Source organism: Cololabis saira, chromosome 12, assembly GCF_033807715.1.
Source record: "Cololabis saira isolate AMF1-May2022 chromosome 12, fColSai1.1, whole genome shotgun sequence".
In the NCBI taxonomy this organism is placed as follows: Eukaryota; Metazoa; Chordata; class Actinopteri; order Beloniformes; family Belonidae; genus Cololabis; species Cololabis saira.
In genome coordinates, this window is record NC_084598.1 from 20,953,202 (window position 1) to 20,973,621 (window position 20,420).

Consider the following 20,420-nt stretch of genomic DNA (forward strand, 5'->3'; position numbering starts at 1 on the left):
GAACCCAGATACGTGGATGGATGGTTGAATGGAGATCACACTTTCACATCACAATTTTTAGTTCAGGCTATTGATGTGGTTCCATCGAGAAGATCACACTCAAAATTAGTTAACAACCCTGAAGCCTTTAAATCTTGTAAAATCTCTTTGGGTTAAAGTGCTCAGGTTTGAATCCTGTAAATTCTATTATGTTTTATTTTATTGTATTTATTTATCTTATTATTATTGTTATTATTATTATTATTATTATTATTATTATTATTATTATTATTATTATTATTATTATTATTATTATTATTATTATCATCATTATTTTGTTTAAGCATTAAATCATGCTTTTTATGTATATTTTAATATCTTTGTAAAGCACTGTGACTCACCGTGTTTTTGAATGGTGCTATAAAAATAAACTGGCTTTGCTTTTAATATTTCTCCAAAGGCTTTGAAATTTTAGTGTATTAAACATTATTCTTAACTTAACTTAACTAACTTGCAATTTGTCACAGAGTTGTAACCCCCTCCTCATCTGTACTTATTAAAGGCTCTCTAGAATACTGTTTTTCATACCAAGTCATATTATTGCTCTGTTGCCAATTAATGTAATCAGCAGTGATATTAGATATTTTGGGGTGTTTAAGGGATTGAAAAATGTATTGGATTCTGGCTTTTTTTTAAATTCATATTTACACAACATCCCGGTTGTTTTTATGAACATATGGTTGTAATCCTATAAAACAAATAGGTGAAATAATCCCAACAGAACATTTTATATCTGTATAAGATTAAATGTGAATGAATTAAAAATATCAAAAAAACAATGATAATTTGAACTATATGGAACGTTTTAGACAATCACACAGTGTTTATCGCTTCAGTTTAATCTCATTTAGTCCCAAACTAAAGAACAACGTTAAAATAAAATCAACCACTTTTTTCCAGGATTTGGCGCCCTCTTGTGGTATTTATAGAAAATGCTCACATCGCTGTTGCACTTGATAAATATCCGGGAGAAATACCTAAAATCAAACATTCACAGTCAGACGTTGAAAATTAACATGTTACAGTCATCAAATCTTAGAAAACTCCAGTACTGGGGAGTGGGGTGGATGAGGCGTAGCTACTAGTGATCTTCTGCAGTGTTCTAAAGTAATTTCCTTTCTTTTGATACTTGATTTCTTTATTTTTTGTAAATTGTACATTTGAGTTTATACTTCTGAATTAAGCACAACGGTGAAATACTTTGGGCTAACCCTTGAAAAACAGAGAAACCTTTGTTGTTTTCATTTTTGTTACTTTTTTGTTTTGTTTGGGGTTTTATTTTTCTTTTTTTTTCTTTCTTTTCTTTTCTCATTTAAATTGAGTGTTGCTTTATGATATCTCATAAATATCTGAGTTGTAAGGAAATATGATTCGAATGCTGGACAATAATTCAGCTGTCCTTGATGTTTCCTTTTATGTAAGAGCACTCTTATTTTTGTGTGTCATTGGAAGGATTTTGAAAACCAAATAAAGATATTGTAAATCAAAAATATTGAAAATCAACAGTACCCCCCCTGCCCTGCGGGGGGCGCTGTAACAGGTACCAACGACATTTCACCGCAGACCGTTTCCGGGAGCGGAAGTGTGGCTGTTGTTCATCCGCCAGTAAACCCGTTGCAGCAACGATGGCTTCGTCTGGAGGAAAACAAACGTCCAAAATTGTCTCCAAGAACAACTCGGGAGGCGGCGGGGCCGCGGGCTCCGGCGGCGGGGCCCCGGTGATGCCCCTCGCCTCCCCGCTCATGGGGAAGAAGAAGAAGCCGTTCCTGGGGATGCCCGCACCGCTGGGCTACGTGCCGGGGCTGGGACGAGGGTGAGCCACGCTGCTGCTGCAGACACACACACACACGCTGCTTATTCATATTTAATTGGAGTGTAGAGCAAATATATAAGTAGGTCCGTCACTCACCACTAATTATCACCAAGTACATTATAAACATTGAAGGTTGGATCACAGAGACCGCCTCTCTATAGAGACTGTAGTTAGCTTTGAAACTAATGTGATTCATCAAACAAATGTCAATGGCAAGACAAGTTTATTTATACAGGACTGTCTCAGAAAATTTGAATATTGTGATTTTCTGTAATGCAATTACAAAAACAAAAATGTCATGCATTCTGGATTCATTACAAATCAACTGAAATATTCCAAGCCTTTTATTATTTTAATATTGCTGATCATGGCTTACAGTTTAAGAAAACTCAAATATCCTATCTAAAAAAAAAAAGAATATTCTTGGAATTTTAATCTTAAACTGTAAGCCATAATCAGCAATATTAAAATGATAAAAAGCTTGTAATGTTTCAGTTGATTTGTAATGAATCCAGAATGTATGACATTTTTGTTTTTTTTATTGCATTACAGAAAATAAAGGACTTTATCACAATATTCAAATTTTCTGAGACAGTCCTGTATAGCACAATTCAACACAGGGTAATTCAAAGTGCTTTACATCGACATTAAAAGCAGCAAACACAATTAAACAGTAAATAACAAATACAATGAGATACAATTATGAGAAAAGAAGGTAAAATAATAAAAAGCACAAGTTGCTGAAAACTAAGGGCATTAGAGTATACCGCAGGTACACATCTCATCTGCGGTTTTCAGAAAGTATTTAATTTAAGAGTAGGCTTAAATACCAAATAAATGAAATAAAATGATAAGAAAAGAGGTAAAATAATAAAAAGCACAAGTTGTCAAAAAGTAAGGGCAGTTGATTTAAGGGAGCTGACAGTTGGAGCAGACCTCAGGTCTACAGGAAGTTTGTTCCACCGGTGAGGAGCAGAATAACTGAACGCTGCCTCACCTTGCTTGGTTCTGGTTCTTGGGAACCACAACAAACCAGATCCAGATGAACCTCAGGGGTCTGGGAGCTTCATAGGAACTAACAGATCAAGCAGGTATTTTGGTCCAAGACCATTCAGTGCTTTGTAGACCAGCAGTAAGATTTTAAACTCTATCCTTTCTTTGACTCACTCATTAAAGGTTGGATCACAGAGACCGCCTCACTGGCTCTGTCTCTATGGAGTCACTGTAGTTAGCTTTGAAACTAATGGGATTCATCAAACAAATGTCAATGACATGATTAGTTTTGACTAACCACAAAACCTATCACGAGGCAGTAAAATAAGAGAAGTGAATGTGGAGAAAAAAGTGATTACGCTTTGCTAGCTTGCTTTGAGTATATTGCTATTTTAGAAATAGAAAAAGAAAGCCTTCATATCATTATACTGGTACAATGAGATTAGGCAGCAGCTCCGTAAAAAGTGCACACATGCAAAGACTATGTAAACAAAGACTGTGTAAACAACAAAATGAGAAACAGGAAACATAAATATATATACACTATGAAAATTAGTGAATGAGAGAATAATAATGCACATGAATGAGTTGAATAATATTGCACATAATGGATGAAGAATACTGCACAATATGAGGTAGCTTACTGGTTTAGAAAGTTCACAGCTTTGGGAAAGAAGCTGTCCCTGAGTCTGTTTGTTCGGGTCCGTATGGACCTGAAGCGCCTGCCAGAGGGCAACAGGTCAAAGAAGTGGAAACCCGGGTGGGTGTTGTCCTTTAACATGTTCCTTGCCCTGTTGAGGCAGCGGGAGCTGTAGATATCAGACAGGGAGGGCAGAGGGCAGCCGATGATCTTCTGTGCTGTGTTTGCCACCCTCTGCAGCCTCTTCCTGTCTGCTTCTGTGCAGCTGGAGTGCCACACTGTCACAGCATAGGTCACCAGCAGTCACCACCTTTTATTTTGTATAAAGTAAAATAATTTATCATTATAAATGCATTACAAATACTGTATCATTCTCTCATACTACCATACATTACTTACTGTGCGGAGATTTGGGGGAATTCATAAAAAACAATCATAAACCCAATTATTTTGCTTCAAAGAAAAGCATTCAGAGTTATCAACAGAGCTGATTATAGGGAACCAACAAATACATTATTTATTAATTGTCAGATGCTCAAATTTAATTAACTTGTTGATTTCAAAATATCACTGTTGATGTACAAGGCTTATAATAATCTGTTTCCACACTGTATCCAGAAGCTGTTTCAGCAAAGACAAAGTGTATATGAACTGAGAGGAAGCTGTATGTTCACAAAAACAAGGAACAGAACGGATGTCAAAAATACCAGTAGACGTGTTTCAGTTTATGGGGTTAATCTGTGGAATGTTTTGGAAATGGAAATAAGAGTGCAGTACATACCAAATATTAAAAAAATAATTGAAGAACAAGATGCTCATTAAGTATGATCATATTGTGTGAGTGTTTATGTAAGTGTCCGAACTTAAATAGATAATAGATCTATGCAGTATATTGCATTTTTTAAATATACAAAAAGTATATGAAATGTTTTTCTTTTAATTGATTTACTGCTCTGTATTGGTAAATGTAGGAGCTGACAGAAATTGATTATAAAAGGGTAGGCGTAATAAGCTAAGCTTCAGCCTACGGTCTTGTTTTATTTATATATTTTGGTCTAATGCAATATTAGCATTAAATTCATGTTTATTTGTTGTTTTCTTTTGTCATTTCTTTTGTATTTGAATTCTTATTTTGGAAAAGACCGAAATAATCAAAACAAACAAAACAATATTTAATAAAGAAACATCTGTACAATCATTGCATCCCTTTCCACTCTAGTTCGGGTGAGACAGTCAAAGTGGTTATTGAGTGGCTTGTTGGCATGTCCCTAAGAACCCATTATAACAGAAAGATATACACATCACTCCATCATGTGTTTATCTGCAGAAAGAAGTAATTCTGTCCATGCTCTTTGTGATGAGTATTTGATTGTATATTTATGTTTTAGTGCTACTGGCTTCACCACCCGTTCTGATATCGGTCCTGCTCGGGATGCCAATGATCCAGTGGATGACCGACATGCACCTCCTGGAAAAAGGACAGTTGGAGACCAAATGAAAAAGAATCAGGATGATGATGATGAAGATCTGAATGACACCAATTATGATGAGGTTTCTGAGTGGATAATTTCTATCTGTAGTCTCATTATTAAAATTTTTTTGCATAAATTGAAACGCAGTTTTACAAAAAATAAGTCTTTCCGACCATTTCTTTTTTTCTAATGATTTTGTTTTTTCTTTTAGTTTAACGGTTATGCAGGTAGCTTGTTTTCTAGCGGGCCCTACGAGAAAGATGACGAAGAAGCAGATGCTATATATGCAGCGTTGGACAAAAGAATGGATGAAAGGCGAAAAGAAAGGAGGTAACAAATTTAACAGTTTCTATTGACAAACTAAAAACAAACTTACGCCCTCATAACTAATCTTTGCACACTTTAGTTGTATTTGCATAATTTGGGCTTAATGTTACATTCATACCTCACATAAATTGTGTTCTGTGTATTTTTTAGGGAATTGCGAGAAAAGGAAGAAATTGAGAAATATCGTATGGAGCGACCAAAGATTCAGCAGCAGTTCTCAGACCTGAAGGTATCACATTTGTGTTCCAAGCTGCTGCTGTTTTTATAATCCTCTACTACAAGAAAAAAAACGTTTTTACACTCTTAAACAATTTGAATTCAGTATTTAAACATTTTTTTACAGGATAAGAAGTGACATTAAACTGTCATATTCTTATATTGTTGATTTTTTCCCCCCTAGATATACAGTATTTTAATGCGCCTTCAGAGACTATGTTTAAAGTTAACTCTGCGAACTTGATAATCTACAAAGCAGAGTGACATGTGTATACCAGACACAGCTGATTTGCAAGTCATTATATACATTGTTGGTTGTGTAACCTGTCATGGATTGTGTACATTGAAGAAGTGAAGCTATAGTAGTATGAAAAGCTTTGCTGAATGACTTATCTGGCTCATGTGGTTCCTAATGTTAAGAGGAGAGTTTGGGATAAAAGCAGTTTGGTTTTACTGGCTTTAGTTTAATAGCATTACAGTATGGGAGAAGAAAATATCCTGTAATCTTCAGCATTTCTATACATGAAGTGTTTCAGCTGTGATTTTGCTTTTTTAGACATTCCATTATTGGTTTAAACTGTTTCTAGAATCAGATGGCGAATTACAAGATCTGGTTTTGGTGTATTAAGAGACTGTTGTGTTGGGTGGGAAGAGAACACACACAAAAAAAAGTCCTCTAGCACTGGCATGGCAGCACCTGTGCTTAAACCATACCACTATAAACACGACCATAGCATACTTTTATCTTTCACAATCATTTTAATGTTTTGTGAGCACATCTGCACCCTTTAGAGAAATTGGATTTGGGGTATCGTCACCCTTTAGCCCCTTTTACATTGCCTGTGTTTATTGCCCTAACTTAGCGTGTTGCCTGTCCTTTTTACATTAATGATAGGGGTTAGGTCTCGAGCAGGCCCCGCCAATAACTCACCTTTGAGGGTGTATTAATCTCAGGTCAGGTGTGATGTAAACACAATGACGCAGGATGGTGGGCCCAGGGTGGGATTTATTGATAGCAAGACATGGAAGTCTACGAACTTGTCATTCTAGAGCACAGGACGCCATAAATCTGCCTTTTAAGGAACTGCAATGTGTAGCTGGCTGCTAAAATGACAGACTGTGGCTTTGCAAGAAACTAAACTGAGGTCATTAATAACTTGAAAAGCCTTAAAAAGAAATTATAAGCAATCAACGACTTCAGCTGCTTTTGACCTGTGCAACATGATTTTGTGGGGAAGCCACTTCGGAAATCCCTTTGTTGTTCAACATGGATCTGGGACCTGCTCCTTCACCAGCACCCAACAGTGCATCAGCCAGCTCTTCAGATGTTGGTGGAGCCAGCAAAACCTACCGAACACATAGCAGAGTTGTCATGTTATGTAATACCAACTCAGTAACACCTTGACTCCTCTTTCCTCCCCGCAACTTGGCTTCGGGCAACAGAGAGGCAATAACGCCTTGCATTTACACTGCTCAGCGCGCGTTAAACACAAGTTGTTTGTCCATGGAAAGTAATGGGATCTAATCTAAAAACATCTTTTGATTATCCTTAAGTACACAACAGACTGTGAGGAGTGGAAGTTGTTCTTAATTATACCTTTTGGCCATGTGGTTTGGAAATACAGTTGTTGATATACCATAGTAGTCAGTACTCGAGTTGTAAAAAAAAAAATCAGGGGGGGTGGTGGATTTTATCATATGGGGACAGATAATTTGTGCTCATTACAAATAATATAATATATTACAAATACTAGCACTGACCAAAACACCTGCAGGAATGACATAGCAGCAGTTAAATGCAGCATTCTGTAAGCTTTAAATATCCAGTGGGCTTACATCAAATACATCAAAACACAAAAATAAAAAACTGTTTTCTCAACTTATCAATATGACTCTGTCCTTCACAGGATAAGTAAAATGGTTCACTGCAAAAACTCAAAATAAGAATATTTGTCCTATTTCTAGTTAAAATGTCTCATTTTAGTAAAAAATCTTATTACACTTAAAACAAGACTCATCACTGGAAAAAATAACAATTTTCATCTGTTTCAAGTAGATTTTCACTTGAAATAAGTAGAAAAATCTGCCAGGGGAACAATATTTTTTTTGCTTGTAATGAGAAGATAAATCTTGTCACACTGGCAGATTTTTCTACTTATTTCAAGTGAAAATTTACTTGAAACAGGTGAAAGTTGTCAAATAAGTTATTTTTATGGTGTTATTTTTCGGGTGATGACTCTAAATGTTGAAATAGCAGTAAAACCACATTCATTGATGAAATGACATAAGGGATGGGAAGGGGGGATGGCAGTTTTACAGGGGGGATGATTTTTACTGTTTTTATTTCAGGGGGGATGCCATCCCCCCTCAACTCGAGTACTGATTATAGTTGTTTGGGTGGTATCTACAGTCAGTTACAGGTGATGTTGATGTAAAAAAACAGTTTTTTTTTTTTTTTGGTCATTTCTTGCTTTCTCAGCACATAATCTTGATCTTATGGCCAGACATTTCAACAAAACTGAACTGTTGAATTGAGGGTGATTCAGTTCTCAAAACTCTCATTAATCCCTCTATTTTCCTCCCATATCTTCACAGAGGAAGTTGGCAGAGGTGTCTGAGGAGGAATGGCTGAGCATCCCTGAAGTTGGAGATGCTAGGAACAAGCGCCAGAGAAATCCCCGCTACGAGAAGCTCACCCCTGTGCCTGACAGCTTCTTCTCCAAACACCTCCAAAGCGGAGAAAACCATACAAGCGTTGACCCTTTGCAAGGGGTTAGTCCTAATGCAACTACATGCACAGCCACCTCAGTCCACGTTACTGAACATCACACTGCAGTTTCAGCTTGTCCCAGCAGGAGTCAGGATGTCTCCCTGACTCCGCATCAAATCACTGCAACTGCACAGTTAACGCAGTTTTCTGTGGTCTTTGTTATGCATTCATGTGAACTCTTGACAACGGACTCGTATTACCGTTGACATGAGCCCTGGTTGGTGAATAAAACACAATTTTAAAAGGCACTGCATTGGTCAAGCTGGTGCGTGTGAATAGACTGCTTACATCGAAAACAATCAGAGGCACACTCAGCTGAGTAAAACGTTTTTAGCTTTTCTCTCACGTTGCCACTGTGAATTATTTCCACTCATTTTCAATTTGCGGCCTAAGAAAGCCAACAGACAGATTTTTTTGCATGTATCATTTACAATGATGAGAAAAGTGTCATGTGAGCTGTTTAAACATGCTGCAACAAAATGATCACAGAAACTTAAATACGCCTCTCAATTATCCTTGTCTCCCGTCTCCTCTAGCTGGGAGGTCTGAACACGTCTTACCCAGGAAGCATGACCCCTGGTCTGATGACACCTGGAACTGGAGAACTGGATATGAGGAAAATTGGTCAAGCCAGAAACACTCTCATGGATATGAGGCTAAGTCAGGTGACCTTTGCATAATCCTGAGCTACTTTTTCTTTTACCTCGTTCCGTTGCACTTACTATGCTAAAGTTTTTATATGTATCTATACTATATGCACAGGCTTACATATATATGTTGTTCTCTCCTCAGGTGTCCGACTCAGTTAGTGGACAGACAGTGGTGGATCCAAAAGGTTACCTGACAGATCTCAACTCAATGATCCCCACGTATGGAGGAGACATCAGGTACAGAAAAGCTGGCCACAGAGATGTTCAGAGTATCTGTGTATGAGCAGATGTTTTGCGTTTTTATTGACATTTCTTGCTCGGCTTTGTGTATTCAGTGACATTAAGAAGGCACGTCTGCTGCTGAAGTCTGTGAGGGAGACCAACCCCCATCATCCGCCTGCGTGGATTGCTTCTGCCAGGCTGGAGGAGGTGACTGGTAAACTGCAGGTGGCCAGGAACCTAATCATGAAAGGCACAGAAATGTGTCCAAAGGTAAAGGAAGATGAGTAGAAAACTAGACCTGCTTGTACAGTAAGCTCATAAAGTCATAATCATAAAGTCTGTTCATGAAACTCTGGATACCACATTGTAGCATTCCTATTAGTACGACATGACAAACATTTGAATACGCACCACTGGCTATTTCATAAAATGAATGGATAGTATTATTCAAGTCCAATTAAGCTGCAAAATTGGGAATATCACCATGCCTGGCTGTCTTCTTGATTCGTTTTTTTTTTTTTGAACCAGAGTGAGGATGTTTGGCTGGAAGCAGCCAGGCTCCAACCTGGCGATACAGCTAAAGCCGTAGTAGCCCAGGCTGTTCGCCACTTGCCAGGGTCCGTCCGCATCTACATCAGAGCCGCTGAGCTGGAGACGGACATCAGAGCTAAGAAACGGGTCCTCAGGAAAGGTAAGACTGTTATATATCAGTTTTGCCAAAATACATTATCTGTGATTTGAATTTTGCCTTTCATTTTTTTTCCTCCGTTGTCCACATTCATTGTCAGATTGTGAGGCAGTTGTTGAAAGGGCCCGTTGCTGTCATGTGGAGAAGTTGATATGCTTTCCCAGCAGTGCATTTGTGTAGGAGTATGATTCTCCTGCCAAAAATAAGATACTAGTTTCTCTGCAAAGCCAAAGTTTAAGTCCGGCTCAATCTCTTGATTGTCTCATAAAAGCCCTCAGACTTCCTCAGATCCTCCGCACTAAGATTTCATGAAAGATTTCATCAAGGCAATATTTGGCAACTGCTTCTGGCTTCTCATCAAGACTAGGCACTGTATTTAAGCATAGTGTCAATGCTCCAACACTGACACACACACACACACACACACACACACACACACACACACCGACACACACACTCTCTCTAATATTTCCCAGCTGCATACTCCACTGACAGAGATGGATCGGTGCTTCCACCAAAGTAGAGCTCTCACCGCCTCTACATGTTGAAATGCCTCCGCTCTTGTTTCATTCATTATAAACACAACCCTCTGCCTTCCGATTCAACACTAAACATTTACTGTTAATGCACTATATAAAAACGTCACAGCATTGCTACTAATCTGGTAGCTAACGAATGGGTTGCGGTGATGCCTGATTGATCTGTCTAGTGTTGGTTAGTAAAACGTTGTGGGGATGATTTACCAGGTCAGGCCTACATTTCACTTTTCATATAGTTTCAAGTGCCTGCAGTGACATTAACAGAGAGGCACACATCGTTGTGAGGAAATATTTCGGCATGTGATCTGATTTTTATCAAACAGATTATCTCATCGGGTCATTATTAGGAGCAGCACCCCAGGATTTTTTGTGTTATTTACTTGTTATTCTTTTGCACTTTGCTTGACCCAGGGGAGGGAGGAAAAACCTAACACTAATAGAATATGCAATTTTATTCAACACATCAGTCATCTCCAGGCCATGTGCTTTAACAAACTAGTACTAGAGATTTGGTTTATTGGAGGATGTGATCGGATTGACACGGTGAAGCTTGATGGCATTTTTAAAGACTCACACTAAGAGAGAAATTGGCTTTAACTCATGTGTATAATTATAGTCTCAGCTTGAACACATTGACAGTGCAATATTTGCTAATGGTTATAGCGCCAGCTGTTGGCAACAGGAAATGTCATTTCACATTATGTCAAAGGGATGTGATTTTGGTCACATTATGTCATGTGTTTCCTCGCTTCATCGGATCTCTTTGAGATTTGCTCTCAACTCTAGCGTAGCTACAAAGTTTGGTGGATGGATGTCAAACAGTCCTTCGGTTATTCAACCATGAAAAGGGATATGGATGGTTTTTTAGAATTGTTTTATACAGACAATAAACTAATCTATTCTTCCTAGATGGTACATCCTGAAAAAAAAACAAGTCATCTGTGTTTGCTGAAAAACTTATTTTTCATCTCCTCGTTGTTATTGTATAAAACTTGTAGTTTGGTCTATGATTTATCGCAATGAAAACCATGTACTGATTACACTGGACACTTGCAATAAACAGAGAATGCTATTTGCTAGGCGAAAGTTTCTGGTTTTTTGTTTTTCTTCTAATACCTGTGTGTCTGTTTAGCTTTAGAGAATGTATCCAAGTCAGTTCGGCTGTGGAAGACTGCTGTTGAGCTGGAGGAACCGGAGGACGCCAGAATCATGCTCAGCAGAGCTGTGGAGTGTTGCCCTACAAGTGTGGAGGTAGGTTTACAACATGTTTGTCACTTTAAACAGTATTTATTGGACTGGAAATCTCACAGTACAGTGCAACATATAAGACCATTCACATGAATCTTCATATCTACCCCCCACCAAAGCTGTGGCTGGCACTGGCCCGTTTGGAAACATATGAAAACGCCCGCCGTGTCCTGAACAAGGCTCGAGAAAACATCCCCACAGATCGCCATATCTGGATCACTGCTGCTAAGTTGGAGGAGGCCAATGGAAACACTCAGATGGTGGACAAGATCATTGACAGAGCCATCACTTCTCTGCGTGCCAATGGTGTGGAAATCAACAGAGAACAGTGGATACAGGTTTGTTAATATGGCTTTGTGCATTCGTGTTATTATCAAGGGAAAGAGCAGGATTTGCAGTACTTAGTAAAGCAGAGGGAAGCTTTGTCCTATGAATATTTGATAAAACTCTCTTCAAACATGAATAATTACACATGAAACACTTCTCAAAGATAGAAACACTAACAGTGATGTTGTTATGGAATGTTTGAAATAAAGTCACAGCAAGAAAGCAGAGGAAATGGACAAACTCATACCTTGACAAAAGATAGACGAAAGACTAATGAAAAAACAGTGATTTCATATAAAACAGCTGCCGACGTCACTGTCACTCAAAGGAAACATGTTGTGAGAACACTTTGCAACTGAACAATTTGTACTTTTCTACTGATCCTTTAGGAGAGCAGTGTGCATCTAGAGTAAAACGGAACAATTTGACTACAGCAATAAAGTGAAGAGCTAGTATTGACTTATAAACTTGTACTTCCACACTCCCCACTTGAAATCGCTTATTGATTTTAGAGTATATACAACAGCATTACAAGAAATCATACTTTTACATTTTGTGAACTGATTTAATCTAGGTCATCATAGTGTAGGTAAAAACCAAGTACCGTAGCTGTTTTGGCAAAATATAGGTGGGCGGAGAGAAACTCATTACCCCACTAAAGCTTGAAAATGTCAGCATTTATAGGTGGGGCCCATGTATATTTGCACTATATAGAAGCAGATCATAGATAATTAGTTCAGGTTGGGACAAGATATGATTGCTGAGGACGGATTTATTATGCAATTGTGGTTAATACATTTTTTCCCATCTACACTCCACGAAACAGGTCTACATGAAATGGAAAAAGTGTTGTCTTTTAAACATAAAAAAAAAGCTCAGACTGTATCTTGTCTTTGATAGCATGCCAGCGTCTTGGCAACGTAGTGCTCTTTTATTTCATCTTGAGTACAACAGAACACAAGCCAGCACTGTGACTGACGCATTGTTTAGTGTACTTCGGTTATTTTGAAATGATAGGCTTCCAAAGAAATCCCTCTTTTATAGTTTATTTTCTTTTCACTACCTGGCATTTTCTACCTCTGGCAAAATATGTATGAAGGTGCAGTGTGAAATGTCAAATTCTGCTAAGTATGATGTGTTGGTGCAGACAGACACAAGAGAAATATGTCAACAGGCTTTCAGACCATTTTTGCTATTTTAACCCTGGTCACCCCTGAGCCTATCCTTTGCTCTTCCCATAATCTTGGCTGGGATTATCCCTTGTTAAGATGATCTTTAAACTGCAAGTCATCTTCATGGATATCAATCAGTAACCCGGGTTCATTCAGGGATCATTGATTTTAGTTGTATAATGTATTTTCTTTGATGTAAGGTATGGAAATGTTTCCAAATTGCTCACTTTCTGCAGACTCCAGCAGTTCATGCATTCGTGTTTGGCTCTTTCCTCTGCACCCACAGTTTTTTTTCTTCCCATCTAAAGCCTTCTGATTTTCATGCAGGATGCAGAAGAGTGTGACAAAGCAGGCAGTGTGGCTACATGCCAGGCAGTGATAAGGGCGGTCATAGGGATTGGCATTGAGGAGGAAGACCGAAAACACACCTGGATGGAGGATGCAGAGAGTGTGAGTTTGGATGAATGTTTTTTTTTCTGGAAAATAAAGACAAATTTTCATACTAATTTGTTGTTTGCGTTAAACTTGTGTGCATATTATTTTATATTTTCGCTCCAGTGTGTTTCCCACGGAGCCCTGGAGTGCGCCAGGGCCATCTATGCCCATGCCCTGCAGGTGTTCCCTAGTAAGAAAAGTGTCTGGCTTAGAGCAGCATACTTTGAGAAGAACCACGGCACAAGGTGAGCCCCTTTGTTTGCACTACTTTTCTTTATAAGCATAACAGTCGTCCATTCATTTTTGTTTTGCTTATTATTAATGTTTCCTCTGACGTGTGTTTCATCAACTACCACTGTGTGCTGCAGAGAGTCTTTGGAGGCCCTGCTGCAGAGAGCAGTGGCTCACTGCCCAAAAGCAGAAGTCTTGTGGCTGATGGGTGCCAAGTCCAAGTGGCTGGCTGAAGATGTGCCTGCAGCTCGAAGTATCCTCGCTCTGGCCTTCCAGGTGCCAATGAACTCTTGAACCTTTGACTTGCAAACACTTTTTTTCCCCCGTACTGTAGTAGTCTATGTTTACCTGTGTTTAACACCCCCCCCCCCCCCCCCTTATTGTTGATTCCAGGCTAACCCTAACAGTGAAGAGATCTGGCTCGCTGCCGTCAAACTGGAGTCTGAGAATAATGAGTACGAGAGAGCTCGACGACTGCTGGCCAAGGCTCGCAGCAGTGCACCAACGGCCAGGGTGAGTGCATGGGTGTGAGCGTGTCTGTGTCTGTGTCTGAAAACAGTTATCATTTTCATAAGGTTTACTCTTATCAGTTGAATAAAAAACAATTAAAACCTATCTCCCTTTTCCAGTATTAAAGAATTTCAGCGTTTAGGTTTTGAATTTAAAATCATTGACAAGATGGAAAGATAAAAGCATGTTATTTTACTTAAATGTGTACAGTGGGATATTGCTTGTATGTTGAAATATCCCTGTGCTTTCACTTCCAACTGCCCTTTGGTGACCTACTGTACCAGCGAGCTGCTTTTTAGTCAGAAACGCCAGATTGATAGAACTCTTCTGACCCACATTTTAGGGTTGACTTGATCATCAAGTTTTATTCTTGTCTGTTAGAAAGTCAGTGTTTAGTCATCAAAGTGGTTTCTGCAAATGTTTTGTACTCATGTTTAAACTTGCAAGGTTTCTACACCATTAGGGTTGACAGCTGTGCTCTTCGAGTATTGATATTGTTTATCCCAAAATTAAATCCTTTTTTTTTTTTTAAGTATTCCTTTTTGAGTTACACCTGCTAAAACACGCCAAATGAATCCTTTAACATTGTGGGCTACAGAAACATGATCTGCCAAGGAACAATTCTGATCACCGTTCTGTTCGGAGAGGAAGATAAATAAATACCCGCATCTCCTGCTGAGTCATTTGATACAGGACTGACTGCCGAGTAAACAGTGTGCCATTGTACTTAGAGCCAGATGTTGGCATGTTTTGATTTCTGTCTGCAGTGACCTGGCTTCACTCCACTTTATTATTTGTATTGTACACCGACAGCAGTGAAAGTGGCATTTGGTCATTCTGATAGGACTGGGTTACAATACAAGTATGTTACTATATCAGAATAATTTTACTATCTTGTGTGCGGTTGTGATGTTCTCTCTCTGTCTGCACAGGGTTTCTCTTACGACCCACAAATCAATCAAGTTAGGTTGATTGGGATTCTAAACTGTCTGTTGGAATGTGTGTATGTGGTTGTGTGTCTCTGTATCTTCCTGTGTTAGACTTACCTTTCCAGGGTCCATCCTGGTGCTCACCCTATGCAGCGTTTCAAACACTCTCTTAATACTTGACAGATCACCCGGGTATATGTATCGCTGATGTAATATATTCGGCACCACGCTTACATTTTAAAAGATTATATCCTATCTTAATATTGACATATACTACTTGCACAGCAGCATCTTAATGCATACACAGAGGATCAATATGTGATAATACACAGAAGAAAAAGCAATTTATGCAATTCAGCCAAATACATTTAGCGACTTTACCCCGCTCCACACCTCCCGTAGAGCCTTTTAGAGAAAGGCATGCCTTGTTTTTGTGCACAGCTGTAAAGGCTGACTAGCTGACCGACTCAGTCAGATCAGTAGCACATCAAAGACAGCAGCTGACAAGGACGTGAATGTGGTGGGGAGAGGAAAATTAAAGTTTTATGATGTCGTCCCCCCCGCACTCCCCCAGTTTTTGAACCACCACTTGGGCTGACACAGACACCACCTTTGTGGCAGCTGGGATGGGCTTCAACCCCCCATAATCCTGAACAGGAGGAAGAGGGCATAGAAAATAAAGAATTATTGTTATTTTTTATAAAAATGAGTATATATTGTTCTATGTTGTTTATCATGAGGCCAATGGGATTCTGAAGGGGTTATATGGGTGACCATTTTCTCTGTTTTATCTCTCCAGGTGTTTATGAAGTCAGTGAAGCTGGAGTGGGTGTTGGGAAATATAGAAGCTGCCCAGGAGCTTTGCACCGAGGCCCTGAAACACTATGAGGATTTCCCCAAGCTTTGGATGATGCGAGGCCAGATTGAGGAGCAGTGTGAGAGTATGGACAGGGCCAGAGAAGCCTATAACCAAGGGGTGAGGCCGGGGAAATGTTTGTTTGGATGATAACATACACAAGGGGTCTTGGGAACTAAACCGTTTTTTTGGTAATGCGTGTTTGTTTCAGCTCAGATGTCTCAGACCAGTGAGTGATTATTTACTTTTCTTTTTGTGTAGCTGAAAAAGTGTCCCCACTCGGTGCCCCTGTGGTTGCTGCTGTCTCGTCTTGAAGAGAGAGTGGGACAGCTGACGAGAGCCAGAGCAATCCTGGAGAAGGCCCGACTCAAAAACCCACAGGGCCCTGAGCTGTGGTGAGAAAGGACAACAGTGAAAATGTGTTTTGTCGAGTTTTACTTGGGAGGAGTCAGTTCTGCAAGCTTTGTAATAAACATATCTACATACATTAAAAAAAAAAAAAATTCTGCAAGACTGACCTACGAAGAAAAAAATGTACATTGAGAAAACATTGTAGTCCGAAAGTATTTAAAAACAAAAATATTACCCAAGTTACCCATCAAAAAAACAAACCTGAAATGAAGTCTGTAGCTCTAAAATGATGTGTATTTATTAAACAGGCTGGAGTCTGTCAGGCTGGAGTTCAGGGGCGGACTGAAGAACATCGCCAACACGCTGATGGCCAAAGCCCTGCAGGAGTGCCCCAATTCAGGTCAGAATCTTGAACTTTAATGTAACAAAGATCTTTTTAATTTCAAAGACTTATAAAAACAGTCTGTTTTAGTTTGCTGAAAAAAAGAAATGTTAAATCTGTTTTTCCCCTAAATAACACACTGAATCTACACATCGGTAGAGAATTCTCACTTTCCTTCATTTGAAGCTTACAGACCTACCAAATTTTGTCTCATGTCCCCAGTGGGTGATTTCCTGCCAAATGACAATAAGATTGAACTTAATACAGATATGTCTCAGTCTAGGATTCAAATACTTCAATCTGCTAGAGATCTTTCAGTCAGAGTACAAATTTGTTTTCCATATTTCTATCGCAAAACCAGTTCTGTAAACAGACAATTTCTGTTGAAAAAGTAGAAAAAACGAATTCCCTTAAAGTTTTCAAGCTTAAGTTGAGAATGTTTGTATTACCCCAGTACTCCCGTCTGTCCCCTTGGTTCTAGATTGAATTTACAAAAAGAGATTTGTTTGATGTTTCTTCCGAATTTCAAATATTTCTTTCAAATACTTCTCTTTCTTTCCTGTGAAGGCATCCTTTGGGCGGAGGCCGTGTTCTTGGAGGCCCGACCTCAGAGGAAGACAAAGAGCGTGGATGCTTTGAAGAAGTGTGAACATGACCCCCATGTCTTGCTCGCTGTAGCAAAGTATGACTTTATCTTTTCACTGTTTTGTAATTTTTATTCTTAGTAATTAACTCAACTCTAATTGGTGATCTTATAATTCTAGTTTTACAATGTATTCACTAATCTTTTTTGTGCTCCTGGTATGCATCTTTCTGCCTCATCCTAGATTGTTCTGGAGTGAGCGTAAAATAACCAAAGCCCGAGAGTGGTTCCTCAGGACGGTAAAGATTGAACCAGACCTGGGAGATGCGTGGGCTCTCTTCTACAAGTTTGAGCTTCAGCATGGCACAGAGGTACTGATCTAGTGTCTGGGCTTGTGCTACATCTACATTTTAGCTACATTTTTTCCTTGTTTTGAACTAGACAATTGCTCCTTATCATTCACAAAAAACAGTGTTTCCCAAAAACTTGTGTTTGTATTTTAACCTTACTGATGTGCATCCACCAGGAACAGCAAGAAGAAGTAAGAAAGCGATGTGAGAATGCCGAGCCTCGCCATGGAGAGCTGTGGTGCGCCGAGTCCAAACACGTCCTGAACTGGCAGAAGAAAACAGGAGAGATCTTGGCGCAGGTAGCCGGAAAGATCAAGAACACATTCTGAGACTTGGGGAAACTAGGACTGAAAACGAGGACTCTGGCAGTGGCCGGTCAAACAGAGAATGGCTATGGACATGCTTGTTCTCTACCAGAACTCGCCATTCTCAATCACACACCCCACACTTTTCACCTTTTATTCTTTTACAAATTAATGTTTTGCGTAACAGAAAAAGGTGGTTTATTGTCAGTCTGAAAACAGCTCGGCACATTTGAAATCAAGTGCTAATATCAAATATCTGATTGAGTGAATATGTATGAACAACACATCCAACGGAAATTGCAACATGAAGTTTTGGACATGTTTTCTGAGCCTCAGTGGAATGATGTTGTGTAAGGTCTTTTGAGGAATGTCAACCCCCAGATGCATCAAGGTCTTGGTTGAGCCACTGATTTCTTTAACTATAAGGCTTTTGTCTTGTTAATTAAACTTCCTTCCATGTCTGATTAAAGATTGCTGGAGGGTGGCATTTATATATTTTGTTCTTCAGCAGTCAGTCATTTAATAGTCTTTTGCAAAAAGTCTCATGGTTCCTCCCTCATGATCCTGCCCTCGCCATGCATCAGGATTTTTTTCTTTTCTTTTGCCTGGCAATATTTCTATTTTGGTTTATCTTTAAAAGTTTAGTTTCATATAGTGGCCTCCTCATTCTCATTATTTTCCTAAATGTCATCTGACATTTTCTTCTGCAACTCTGTCATAATGCTGCATGTCTTTAGTTGTTAAAGAGAAAAAACAAAAACATTAAAGAGAAAAACACACCTACTCTAGTAAAATACTGATTTAATTTATTCATTTCCTGACCTTTTTTTCCTGACTTCAAAACACTGCTTTGGGAATGTAATTGCTGAATTTTTTGATTGTTGAGTGTATTACATTATATGTTGTAGGACTGGGTCTAACAACACATTTTCTTTCCACTTGATTTGAATGATCTGATATTTGTGAAAATGTAGCCCAGGTAATGTTTCTCAACAGCAGTATTAAGTAGGTTTCCCACCTTATATCCTTCCCAATTGTAATTGGAAGTTAATTCACATCTGTTCAACAAAAAAACATTGTGTAATTTTTTAGCACAAAAAATTCAGAAGCAACTACTTGATATGTAGAAGAACATGCTTATTTTAACTTTGTAATGTGTTTGAACTGAGCATTGAGGAAATTGAAAGAGGATACTTTTTAATAACGTGGAAAATAGACGTACACTGTTGATTGCGTTTATTAAATATCAGAGTGCATTTAATTTTGACTTTTACAGTTTCCCCTGCTACAGTTATTCATTTACTTATTTTCCCACATACAGTGCATCCGGAAAGTATTCACAGCGCTTCACTTTTCCACATTTTGCTATGTTACAGCCTTATTCTTAATTTGATTAAATTTATTTTTTTCCTCAAAATTCTACACACAACATCTCATAATGACAACGTGAAAAAGGTTTTTTGCGATTTTTGCAAATTTATTAAAAATTAAAAACAAAGAAATCATATGTACATAAGTATTCACAGCCTTTGCTCAATACTTTGGCAGCAATTACAGCCTCAAGTCTTTTTGAATATAACGCCACAAGCTTGGCACACCTATCTTTGGGCAGTTTTGCCCATTCCTCTTTGCAGCAGCTCTCAAGGTCCATCAGGTTGGATGGGAAGTGTCTGTTCACAGCCATTTTCAGATCTCTCCAGAGATGTTCAATGGGATTCAAGTCTGGGCTCTGGCTGGGCCACTCAAGGACATTCACAGAGTTGTCCTGAAGCCACTGCTTTGAAATCTTGGCTGTGTGCTTAGGGTCGTGGTCCTGCTGAAAGATGAACCATCGCCCCAGTCTGAGGTCAAGAGCGCTCTGGAGCAGGTTTTCATTCAGTACGTCTGTACATTGCTGCATTCATCTTTCCCTATATCCTGACTAGTCTCCCAGTTCCTGCTGATGAAAAACACCCCCACAGCATGATGCTGCCACCACCATGCTTCACTGTAGGGATGGTATTGGCCTGGTGATGAGCGGTGCCTGGTGTCCTCAAAACATGACGCCTGCTATTCACACCAAACAGTTCAATCTTCGTCTCATCAGACCAGAAAATGTTGTTTCTCATGGTCTGAGAGTCCTTCAGGTGCCTTTTGGCAAACTCCAGACGGGCTGCCATGTGCCTTTTACTAAGGAGTGGCTTCCGTCTGACCACTCTACCATACAGGCCTGATTGGTGAATTGCTGCAGAGATGGTTGTCCTGGAAGGTTCTCCACAGAGGAACGCTGGAGCTCTGACAGGGAGACCATAGTGTTTTTGGTCACCTCCCTGACTAGTGCCCCTCTCCCCCGATCACTCATTTTAGACGGCCAGCCAGCTCTAGGAAGAGTC

At 39.2% G+C, this 20,420-nt stretch overlaps 1 protein-coding gene across 1 annotated transcript; it reads left to right on the forward strand.

The window, feature by feature from the left end:
- Positions 1–1,628: 1,628 nt before the first annotated feature.
- Positions 1,629–19,372, forward strand: prpf6 (PRP6 pre-mRNA processing factor 6 homolog (S. cerevisiae)). The gene is made up of 21 exons (XM_061735975.1): positions 1,629–1,852; positions 4,874–5,036; positions 5,169–5,287; positions 5,435–5,513; positions 8,096–8,272; positions 8,807–8,935; positions 9,063–9,157; positions 9,256–9,412; positions 9,671–9,833; positions 11,502–11,620; positions 11,737–11,955; positions 13,444–13,566; positions 13,675–13,796; positions 13,920–14,058; positions 14,176–14,295; positions 16,021–16,197; positions 16,339–16,472; positions 16,737–16,828; positions 17,378–17,492; positions 17,638–17,764; positions 17,920–19,372. Exons 1-21 carry the CDS (start codon positions 1,665–1,667, stop codon positions 18,070–18,072), a joined length of 2,910 nt encoding a protein of 969 aa, XP_061591959.1. The 5' UTR covers positions 1,629–1,664; the 3' UTR covers positions 18,073–19,372.
- Positions 19,373–20,420: the final 1,048 nt, after the last annotated feature.